Here is a 12,262-nt window from a genome sequence, read left to right as displayed (position 1 = left end):
TTACTTCACTTATTAGCAGAGCATTCTTAACTGACCTGACTACCATAATGGATACAGCAAACGGAATGGCCTTTTCCCCTTCTGTATCCTAACTCTTAACAAAGCCTTAGTTCCCATATAACTCTAAGCCTCTTAATATAACGGTGGGCTCCCTGATTTCTGCTACATGTAAATTTATATAACAAGTCTCTTTTTTTTTACTGCAGTGTGCCACAATGTGTCACATAGTATACTCTTTTGTCCACACATATTTGCTTGCAAATAATGAGTCATTGGTCTGGTTTGAGGCCTCTGGCTTCTGCTACACTGTCAACACTGGATCTTCTCTGGGACTTCTCTCAGAGTTCTAGATGTTTCCCTGTGTCATGGAGAGCCTGTAGCTTTGGATCTGCAGGAGTGGCCTTTTCACCTGCTCCAACAGCTGACAGATGGGGTAGAGGTTGAGGTGGGCCAACTCAAAGCCCTGCATCCCCTACACCCACACCACCAGGGTAAGCTCTCCAGCTAGCTCACCCCATGCTGCAGCCTGCAAGAGCCAGGGCCAGCTCTCCTGCTCTCATGCCCTTGCAACCAGCTCACCCACTCCCATGCCACCAGAGCCAGCTCTACTGTGGTGCCCAGGCAGGTGCAGGGCCCACTCTCCCAGGTGCTGCAGCAGGCAGGCGCAGACACAGCTCTCCTGCTCTCCTGACCTCAGAGCAGGCTACCTGCTCCCCCACCACCATGGTTAGCTCTCAGGGCCAGGCCCTCCCCCATCAGTCACTAATTAAGAAAATGCCCTCCATCCTGGCTTGTCTATAACCTGATCTTATGACTCTGCTTTCTTATCTGAGGTTCCCTCCTCTCAGACGACTTTAGCTTGTGTCAAGTTGACATAAAACTAGCCCACACACTCTGAAATGCCTGTACTGGGAAGGTGAGGTAGAAAGAGCCCACATTTAAGGCCAGGCTGGTGACATAAGCAAATCCTATCTAAAACAATAGAAAGGACAATATGACAATGGCTGCATTTATTTTCTAACAGAAATCTCCCTTGTGACAATATCATATAAATGTTGTTTTGTAAATTGAATAAAACCACCCAGCACTAACCAAGAGCAAAGTCTATTAGCTAATTTTAGGACTAGCTTGCTTTCCCACTCTTTTAATTTTCTTGAGCCCCCAAAGAGGGGGTACTATACCCTAAAACAGCAGGACACAATATCAAGACGAAAGACATCCCATTGCTTAGGTTGGGGTAGGCAGGTTTTGGTGAATTAATGGAGCCATTTAGAGGAGTTGGTTAGAAGTTATCAGTAGTTTTGGTTAGGGGGAAAGAAACAAGATACAGGAGTACAAAAACATAGCCTTGGGGATTTCTCTCCTTCCTTTTCTTTTCTTTTCTCTCTTTTTCTTTCTTCTTCTTTCTATGTTACATAAAGGAGAAGGGGTTGAGAAGAAAAAGGGCTGAATATGGGAATAATATACAACTAACAGGAGAAAAGGGTAGATTATTGAGTCTGCTCTGCAATGATAGAACTATTGTTACCCTCAAAAATGTTTGATACATTGGTATAGAATTTTATATATTGATACAGAATTAAGGTAATTTTATAATTATATTAATATATTAAGATTAAAGTTATTTTGATACACATATGTATATATGTTTCAAGTCTTGTATTAGTTTCTGCCCCTATGCAACTCATTTATAATTACAAGGTTACTTCCGGTTCTTTTAAAAGCAGTTATTATGAACTGTTTAGAAAAGTTAAAAAATGCAAGTTAATAGTCAACCAAACTCATGGTAATGCCATATACTGGTCTTGTTTATTACGAAATATACTTCCTTGGTGGAAAATATAGTAGGTGGCTAGAAGCAAGAAACATTTACCTGTTTAGATTTGCAGATAGATAGATGGATAGATAGATAGATATGGTATGATGTGATATTATTTTGCACTAGGTAGATGTGAATAGATAATAGATGGTCTTCAAAAACCTCAGAGACCTACAGTATGTGGAATTTAAAGATGTTCTTATTATTTTAAGGATTCCTTGACAATAAGACATGTCAGCTCCTGGTGACAGACATCAAAGAACCTCCATTAGGAGATGGCGTCAAATGTGGCAAGCTAGCCACCGGGAAAATAAATGCCCTGTTCCCTCTGCAGGGAGAATGCTGTTCAAAGTGGACTGCCAAGCTCTGCCAAGACAGGGTAAGCAAGCTCTTCACATTTCCTGCTTCACAAGTATGTCTGCAAGATATTCTGGGACAGATGGCTGAAGATGATGCTACAACATTTTAGAGGGAACTTGGGTGACTGTTCAGGCAGCCAACTGCCTGCCATTTCTGTGTGTTGGAAGCTGCTTGCCTGCACGTCCTACTACCTAGGTGATATTATTTTATTTCCTTCTCAAGTCTCAGATGGGGTTAAAACCAAGATAGTTATAGTCTTACGATTAAGCTTAGTTATTTAGGATCTAAGAAGATGTATTTACATTTATGATGCAGGTCATGACAGAATATATTTAGGTACAGAACTCTGAATTCACAAAGATAAGGTAGATGATAAAATAATTTCCCAATGTTTCCAAATGCATATGGACTGGACACTGTGAACATGAATCTTACATGATAGTTCTCATGACTGTTTCATAATTGATATTATTGTATGTCAGTTTATTATTGAAAGATAAAGATGGCTTTAATCCCAGCATTCGGGAGGCAGAGGCAGGTAGATCCCTGTGAGTTTGAGGCCAGCCTGGTCTACAAAGCGAGTCCAGGACAGCCAAGGCTACACAGAGAAACCCTGTCTTGAAAAACCAAAAAAAAAAAAAAGAGTCTTTTATTGGATTAAAACAGGAATTGTAGAAGGAATACCTTGTGCATTGTGTGGGTGTAAGTGCCTGTTAATAATAAATCTGATGGTCTATAGCTTAGGCAGGAAACAGGAAGTGGAACATCTGGGAAGCAGAAAGCATTCTGGGATAGTACCAGGTGCACAAGATTCAGCTGCCAAGATGTGAAGATGACAGACACATGGTGCCTGAGTTCAGGTAACCAGCCACATGGCAGAAAGCAGAACAGATATAATGGAATATTCTACATTATGAGCTAAACAAAGAAGAACCTAGTTATATGGCCTAGGTATTTGAAAATATATTTGAGTCTCATGAGTCATTATTCTGAGAGCTCAGAAACAAGAGGAAAAACCCACCTACAACATAGGACACAGACTTAACACAAAAAGGCTATATTCCAATGAACCACATTGTTGTGCTTTGATGAAATCAATGATGCAAAGATCTGTGACTCTAGATCACACTTACCTCCATGGCCGTCTTCCTCTGTATCTAACATAGCAGATACACCTCCACTAAGGACGTCCAGGAAGAATTCTGCAGGGTTGTTCTGAGAATCATATTTGTAACCTACAAAGAATACAGCCCAAGAACACAAACCTGAGGGCCCTTGTTCAGAGAGTGGGGGAGGGGAGGGAAGACAGAATCTAGCTTCTTCCTCTTCCTGCTCTTCCCCTCAATAATATATTTTTATATTAAAATACATACAAACATACACACATGTATGTACATTCACACAATAGTTCAGCAATCTGTTTCCTGTTTCATGTATACAGAATGTATGTATATACACACATGTGTGTATATGTATGTTTATGTATAGTAATATGTAAACTCTTCCTGTGAAACAATCATTCGAACTTTGCCTAAATTTTTGTTTGACTCCACAAAATCACAGATGTTTACACATTTTTAAATGACAAAGATTATTCAAAAACCAATACAGACAAACACAAGTAAACAAACACATATTTTTAAAGCAATATTTGGAGTCAAAGAGAAACCTTCATAACTATATCCATATTTCTAAAAATATGAAAGTGACTTATGAACATTAAAAATATTTCCTCATCCAATCCAACTCTGAAAAGAATGGCAGATCAAAGGTATGACTCCACAGAGGTCACCTTAAGTCTCTATCTCCCCCTAAGCTTGAACCCGAGATGCAAAGTTACTGTTAAGTGACATCTCTTCACCTCCTGAGCCTCAGAATGCACAGTAGGGAAAAACTCAAGGCCATCTGCTAAGTGAGCAAGAACTGAGGCTCTCCACAGCTGCTCACATGACAGATAACTAGGCCTGATGTCACCGTGTCGCTACCCGAGCAAGAACTGAGGCTCTCGAAAGCAGCTCACATGACAGATAACTAGGCCTGATGTCACCGTGTCAACTAAGAGGGTCACCACGGCCATGCAGAACAAGAACTGCATTAAGAATACTAGAACTGGGGCATGCAGCCTGAACAGGAGAAAGAAACCAGACCTGAACAACAAGCCAGTACTCTTAAGATAACAAAAATCCTGTCACCAAAGTAACCAAAGCATTTAAACTGGAGAAAGCCACACACAGTGAGTGTTCACAAGGGTCAAACAACATCCCTGAGGGTCCCTGTTCTCATCTGAGACCCGTGATTGAAGGAGCTGTCCCAGCAGAGCCAACCATACCTGCAGCTTTGAAGTACTCCAACGCATCCTGCGCAGGCCCGTGAAACATGACTTTTCCTGAGCCCACTAAGGTGAGGCTATCAAAGGATCTGAAGATGGAGTATGGAGGCCGACTGATGGAGAAGATGATTGTCCATCCCTTCTTAGACAGCCTAAGTTCAAAGAGTCACTGGATATCAAAACTTTGACATTCTTGACAAAATATTTTATTCATGAAGTTATACTCTTTGTTCACATTTCCACTTGAACTTTCCTAATAAACATCTCATGTCACTTTATTATGCCCCTGACACAGAAGCCAAGCTCCAAGATTCTATTTAAAAGAAGAGGATTCTTCTTTTAATTTTTTCCTTTCTTTCTTTACTTACTAACTTTATATCCTGGTCATAGCCCCATCCCTCCTCTCCTCCCAGTCCCACCCTCCTTCCCTCCCTCCCTCTCCCACCCCCTCCCCTAATCATCAGAAAAGGGGAGCTCCACTTCCCATCCACAGCAGCTCATCAAATCATATCAGGACTGAGTGTGTTCTCTTCCGTGGCCTGGCAAGGCAGTCCCACCAAGGGGAGGAGATCAAAAAGCCGACAACAAAGTCCATGTCAGAGACAGCCCCCTCCCCCTTATTAGGGGACCCACATGAAGCCTGAGCTGCCCATGAGGTAGATCAGTGCAGGGGGCCAAGGTCTATCCAGGCATGGTTCCTGGTGGGTGTTCCAGCCTCAGCAAGCGCCTCTGAGCCCTGGTGAGTTGGCTCTGCTGGTCCTGTGGACCTCCTGTCACCTGTGGACCTCCTGTCACCTGTGGACCTCCTGTCACCTGTGGATCTCCTGTCACCTGTGGACTTCCTGTCACCTGTGGACTTCCTGTCACGTGTGGACCTCCTGTCACCTGTGGACCTCCTGTCACCTGTGGACTTCCTGTCACCTGTGGACCTCCTGTCACCTGTGGACCTCCTGTCACCTGTGGACCTCCTGTCACCTGTGGATCTCCTGTCACCTGTGGACCTCATGTCACCTGTGGACCTCCTGTCACCTGTGGACTTCCTGTCACCTGTGGACCTCCTGTCACCTGTGGACTTCCTGTCACCTGTGGACCTCCTGTCACCTGTGGACCTCCTGTCACCTGTGGACCTCCTGTCACCTGTGGACCTCTTGTCACCTGTGGACCTCCTGTCACCTTCAGGTCCTTTTCTCCTTCCACCCACGAATCCACAAGGCTCCCTACACTTTGCCCAGGGTTTGCCTGTGAGTCTCAGCATCTGTTTCCAAATGCTGCTGGGTGGATTCTCCCAGAGGACAACTCTGACAGGCTCCCTTCTGCAAGCAAAGCAGAGTATCCTTCATAGAGTCAGGGGTGGGCTCTCTCCCATGGGGTGAGTCAGGCACTGGTTGGACCTTCCCGCAATCTCTGCCCTATCTGCTCTCTCTTTATCTCTGCACATCTTTGTAGATGGGGTAAATTTCGGTAAAAATTTTTGTGGGTGATTGGTGTTCCCCTCCATCTACTAGGAGTCCTGTCTAGTTAAAGGGGGTCCTTTGCAGTCTCTATGTCCCCTTCTTCGCAAAGCCCCTGTTAGAGTCCCCCTCATATCCTTCTGGGAGTTTATCCTGACTTAGGTCTCCAGCTTGTCACAGAGATGCTCCACCTCCAGGAGAGGCCTCAGCAGGCCTTCTGTCCTTCTGCCCTAAGTCTGAAGGCCATGCAGAGTGCCACCATCTAAGGAGAGAGGACCAGCAGCACACCGTGTGAAATATAAATGTCTCTTCAACTAACTATGCGAGCTCACTGCTACACAGTGAGTGTGTGCCTGCATGTGTTTGAGAAAGGGAGGAAGTGGGGAGATGTTGGAAGGACCCTGCTGTTTGAGGCTGCAGCCCTCCAGGGCCAGACAGCCACTCTGAGCTTGGTGCTAGGTGCAGGGCTCCCTCTCCCCAGCAGGGCCTCCTGCTCTCGGCCTAACTCCACCTGGAGAGTGTCATTTGACACAGATGCCCCTAAGTACACTTGATATATGGCCCTTGACACAGCTCCCTGCCAGCTCTCCCCTCCCTGTGGCTATAGGATAATTAGGTGCTGTGTTCCTGTTTATATGATAGGAGCGTGCTGCCTAGGTAAAACCAGCATCCTTAAAGTGCCTGGTTCCAACCAATTATGAGCACTTATCCTGGAAGCCCCACCCACTCCCCAGGGGCTACATAGTTTTTGTTCTCCCTGACTAAGGTTCAACTGTGTCCTGAAGTGGTTCCCAGGGTGTTTTATTCCTGTCATGCTCGTGGCCTTCCAGGCCCTGTATCTTGTCTCCTGATGCTCCTGCCTCAGTGGGCCGATCGCTGTCAGGTCCCATGGAGGGTAGAACCACAGGCTGAAGAGGAAACAGGAGAAGAGGGAAGTAGATTTAAAAAAGAAGAAGAAGAAGAAGAAGAAGTATGGGGAAAAAGAAATAACTGGTGTGGAAGTAAAACAATTAGAGAGGTTATAGGAAGAACAACTTCTGCCCAGGGAAAGCCTTTCTGCCATACGCTGGGGCATTAGGTGGATGGTGGTGGAGAGTGGGTAGAGACCGAAACCAGAGAGCGGAAGTTCCTCACAGCAAGGCCTAGGAGCTGAAGTCCCTCACAGAAAGGCCTAGGAGCAGAGGTCCCTCACAGCAAGGCCTAGGAACAGAGGTCCCTCACAGCAAGGCCTAGGAGCAGAGGTCCCTCACAGCAAGGCCTAGGAGCAGAGGTCCCTCACAGCAAGGCCTAGGAGCAGAGGGCCATCACAGCAAGGCCTAGGAGCAGAGGGCCCTCATAGCAAGGCCTAGGAGCTGAGGTCCCTCACAGCAAGGCCTAGGAGCAGAGTGCCCTCACAGGAAGGCCGAGGTGCAGAGGGCCCTCACAGCAAGGCCTAGGAGCAGAGGGACCTCACAGCAAGGCCTAGCAACAGAGGGCTCTCACAGCAAGGCCTAGGAGCAGAGGGCCCTCACCGCAAGGCCTAGGAGCAGAGGGCCCTCACAGCAAGGCCTAGGAGGAGAGGGCCCTCACAGCAAGGCCTAGGAGCAGAGGGCCCTCACAGCAAGGCCTAGGAGCTGAGGTCCCTCACAGCAAGGCCTAGCAGCAGAGGGCCCTCACAGCAAGGCCTAGCAACAGAGGGCCCTCACAGCAAGGCCTAGGAGAAGAGGGCCCTCACAGCAAGGCCTAGGAGCAGAGGGCCCTCACAGCAAGGCCTAGGAGCAGAGGGCCCTCACAGCAAGGCCTAGGAACAGAGGGCCATCACAGCAAGGCCTAGGAGCAGAGGGCCCTCACAGCAAGGCCTAGCATCAGAGGGCCCTCACAGCAAGGCCTAGGAGCTGAGGTCCCTCACAGCAAGGCCTAGCAGCAGAGGGCCCTCACAGCAAGGCCTAGCAACAGAGGGCCCTCACAGCAAGGCCTAGGAGCAGAGGGCCCTCACAGCAAGGCCCAGGAGCAGAGGGCCCTCACAGCAAGGCCTAGGTGCAGAGTGCCCTCACAGCAAGGCCTAGGAGCAGAGGGCCCTCACAGCAAGGCCTAGGAGCAGAGGGCCCTCACAGCAAGGCCTAGGAGCAGAGGGCCCTCACAGCAAGGCCTAGGTGCAGAGGGCCCTCACATCAAGGCCTAGGAGAAGAGGGCCATCCCAACAAGGCCTAGGAGCAGAGGGCCCTCATAGCAAGGCCTAGGATCTGAGGTCCCTCACTTCAAGGCCTAGGAGCAGAGAGCCCTCACAGCAAGGCCTAGGTGCAGAGGGCAGGCACAGCAAGGCCTAGGAGCAGAGGGCCCTCACAGCAAGGCCTAGCAACAGAGGGCTCTCACAGCAAGGCCTAGGAGCAGAGGGCCCTCACAGCAAGGCCTAGAAGCAGAGGGCCCTCACAGCAAGGCCTAGGAGCGGAGGGCCCTCACAGCAAGGCCTAGGAGCAGAGGGCACTCACAGCAAGGCCTAGGAACAGAGGGCCCTCACAGCAAGGCCTAGGAGCAGAGTGCCCTCACAGCAAGGCCTAGGAGCAGAGGGCCCTCACAGCAAGGCCTAGGAGCTGAGGTCCCTCACAGCAAGGCCTAGGAGCAGAGGGCCCTCACAGCAAGGCCTAGCAACAGAGGGCCCTCACAGCAAGGCCTAGGAGCAGAGGGCCATCACAGCAAGGCCTAGGAACAGAGGGCCCTCACAGCAAGGCCTAGGAGCAGAGTGCCCTCACAGCAAGGCCCAGGAGCAGAGGGCCCTCACAGCAAGGCCTAGGAGCAGAGGGCCATCCCAGCAAGGCCTAGGAGCAGAGGGCCCTCATAGCAAGGCCTAGGATCTGAGGTCCCTCACAGCAAGGCCTAGGTGCAGCGAGCCCTCACAGCAAGGCCAAGGAGCAGAGGGCCCTCACAGCAAGGCCTAGCAACAGAGGGCTCTCACAGCAAGGCCTAGGAGCAGAGGGCCCTCACAGCAAGGCCTAGGAGCAGAGGGCCCTCACAGCAAGGCCTAGTATCAGAGGGCCCTCACAGCAAGGCCTAGGAGCAGAGGGCCCTCACAGTAAGTCCTAGCATCTGAGGGCCCTCACAGAAAGGCCTAGGAGCTGAGGTCCCTCACAGCAAGGCCTAGGAGCAGAGGGCCCTCACAGCAAGGCCTAGCATCAGAGGGCCCTCACAGCAAGGCCTAGAAGGAGAGGGCCCTCACAGCAAGGCCTAGGAGCAGAGGGCCCTCACAGCAAGGCCTAGGAGCTGAGGTCCCTCACAGCAAGGCCTAGGTGCAGAGGGCCCTCACAGCAAGGCCTAGAGGCAGAGGGCCCTCACAGCAAGGCGTAGGAGCAGAGGGCCCTCACAGCAAGTCCTAGGTGCAGAGGGCCCTCACAGCAAGGCCTAGGAGCAGAGGGCCCTCACAGCAAGGCCTAGCAACAGAGGGCCCTCACAGCAAGGTCTAGGTGCAGAGGGCCCTCACAGCAAGGCCTAGGAGCAGAGGGCCCTCACAGCAAGGCCTAGCAACAGAGGGCCCTCACAGCAAGGCCTAGGTGTAGAGGGCCCTCACAGCAAGGCCTAGGAACAGAGGGTCCTCACAGCAAGGCCTAGGAGCAGAGGGCCCTCACAGCAAGGCCTAGGAGCAGAGGGCCATCCCAGCAAGGTCTAGGAGCAGAGGGCCCTCATAGCAAGGCCTAGGATCTGAGGTCCCTCACAGCAAGGCCTAGGAGCAGAGAGCCCTCACAGCAAGGCCTAGGAGCAGAGTGCCCTCATAGCAAGTCCTAGCAACAGAGGGCTCTCACAGCAAGGCCTAGGAGCAGAGGGCCCTCACAGCAAGGCCTAGGAGCAGAGGGCCCTCACAGCAAGGCCTAGGAGCAGAGGGCCCTCACAGCAAGGCCTAGCATCAGAGGGCCCTCACAGCAAGGCCTAGGAGCAGAGGGCCCTCACAGTAAGGCCTAGCATCAGAGGTCCCTCACAGCAAGGCCTAGGAGCAGAGGGCCCTCACAGCAAGGCCTAGGTGCAGAGGGCCCTCACAGCAAGGCCTAGGAGCTGAGGTCCCTCACAGCAAGGCCTAGGAGCAGAGGTCCCTCACAGCAAGGCCTAGGAGCAGAGGGCCCTCACAGCAAGGACTAGGAGCAGAGGGCCATCACAGCAAGGCCTAGCATCAGAGGGCCCTCACAGCAAGGCCTAGGAGCTGAGGTCCCTCACAGCAAGGCCTAGGAGCAGAGAGCCCTCACAGCAAGGCCTAGGTGCAGAGGGCCCTCACAGCAAGGCCTAGCAACAGAGGGCTCTCACAGCAAGGCCTAGGAGCAGAGGGTCCTCACAGCAAGGCCTAGGAGCAGAGGGCCCTCACAGCAAGGCCTAGGAGCAGAGGGCCCTCACAGCAAGGCCTAGGAGCAGAGGGCCCTCACAGCAAGGCCTAGGGGCAGAGGTCCCTCACAGCAAGGCCTACGAGCAGAGGTCTCTCACAGCAAGGCCAGGAGCAGCTGTTAGTGTCTCTTTTCCCACAGCTGCAGTTTAGAATCCTGATGCCTCACAACACAGAAAAAGGTAATTTTTTTTTTACGGGAATGTAACATTTTATTTTAAAAATAATATTTAAAATATATTTATTTACCATACCTTACATGTATGGGTATCTTGCCTGAATGTATGTTGCACAGCACATGTATCCATGGGCATTTGGAGTCAGGAAGAGTGAATCCAGTGCCCTGGCACCGGTGCTTGTGAGCCACCATGTGCATGCTGGGAACTTAACCCAAGTTCTTGGGAAAGCAGCCAGTGTTCTTAAGTTCTAACCCATCTCCCCAGCCTTAGTCAAAGAATTTTATTGTAAAAATTTAAAAGTACGAATCCTTAATTAAGGACAGATTAGTATTTAAATATAATGTATGAAATTCTTAATGAAGAAAAATGAATACACAATCGAACAAATAAACAAAGAAACCAACAAAAACCTCATAGGAAAGAGGTTTCCACTAGCTTCGGGATTGATTTAATACTCAGAAAAATAAAGAATAATGTATCACAGTCCATTGTGCAACATGGGAACCAAGGAGAGGCACTTTTCCACACAGAATGCCATGTCAGCTCGTAGAGCAATTAAACAAGAGCAGAAGTTACTAGTTCACAGAAAACTAGTTGGTAGAGATGAGATAATGGGCAGAATAATGCCTTAATAGGTGACTGTTTTCCGAGACAGATTGTTAATAAATCACCAGAGGAATCATTGTAATTTCACATCACATAACAGCAACCACAAGCAGGATTAGGGGATCAGGGTTCATACAGGCAGGTGAGATGGCGCAACTGGCAAAGCACCTGCTGCCAAGTGTGAAGACCAAGCCACTGGGTAGAAGGAGAAAACCAACTCCCAAAAGTTGTCCACTGCTCTCTACATGCATTCTACATGCACACACACACACACACACACACACACACACACACACACACACACACTAAATAAAAACTGTAAATGACACTAAAAAAATATATCCTACCACTAGGCTGCACTTGCAGGAGTGTGGAGACCAAGGAGAAGAGCACATATCAGGGCCTGAGTCTGCACCCAGAACACTGGGATCAGCCACACTTAACATGACCCCACACGATGCACCAAGACCAGCAATGGCATGAGAAACGGGCAGAGAGAAGCGTTCGTACTGGAAAGTGAGCAAGAACTCTATCTTAGAGAATGCCATGAAGCAGGCAGGAAGCTGCTGAGCCCTGAGGAGGCTGCAGACTAGAAGGTGGCAAGGCCCTGCTTGCTGACTGCCTCACAGGGAAGGTACAGCAGGAAGTGCTCTTGGTTCCTGGAGTTCCCGGGAGGGACTATTTAGTGTGATGGACCATGATGGCTGCACAAAGGAAGAACAAGGGGCAGGAACGAAAGACAGAGAGCACAGCAAGGGCCACCAGCCGGGAGCCGAGGTCAGCAGGGTGGAGGGTCCTCACATGGTTCTTGGGGTTCCTCGGTCAGTTTCAAAGCCTGATTAATTTTGAAACTGCATGAAGCCTAATCCTTGCACCTTTTTCTACAAATATTTCAGCCACAGACTTCTTTCTGGAGAGAAGAACATGTCACTTCCTCCACTTCATTCTCCCCCGGGATCAGGATGCAGACACTGAAAACCATTCCCCCAGCATCCCATCCAGGGCTAATTCCTGAGATAATCCCATGTATTCTCTCTTCAAAGCATACCCTGAAACCACCATTCCCTAGCCAAGGAACCCCCACATCTCAGCCTCCTGCTGACACCTCAGCCCCATGGTGCAGCTGTGCAACCTTCCCCAGGGCTGCACTGCTCTGTCCCCTCTGCTGCCACGGGAAAA

The 12,262-nt window shown here is 49.8% G+C and overlaps 1 protein-coding gene across 1 annotated transcript in view; it reads right to left on the bottom strand.

The window, feature by feature from the left end:
- Window positions 1-12,262, bottom strand: part of LOC311584015 (ATP-binding cassette sub-family G member 3-like) — a 44,702-nt gene that overhangs the window by 17,373 nt on the left and 15,067 nt on the right. The window contains exons 7-8 of the mRNA XM_084758036.1: window positions 4,509-4,660; window positions 3,313-3,414 (exon numbers count right to left, since the gene is read on the bottom strand). Of these exons, the coding sequence (XP_084614162.1) occupies window positions 3,313-3,414; window positions 4,509-4,660 (254 nt within the window). The remainder of the gene's footprint in view (window positions 1-3,312; window positions 3,415-4,508; window positions 4,661-12,262) is intronic.

The sequence above is a fragment of the Acomys minous genome (assembly GCF_964271855.1).
Source record: "Acomys minous genome assembly, chromosome: 15".
NCBI classification, from domain to species: domain Eukaryota; kingdom Metazoa; phylum Chordata; class Mammalia; order Rodentia; family Muridae; genus Acomys; species Acomys minous.
The sequence above is the reverse complement of the archived record's forward strand: the minus strand, read 5'-3'. Positions and strand labels throughout refer to the sequence as shown.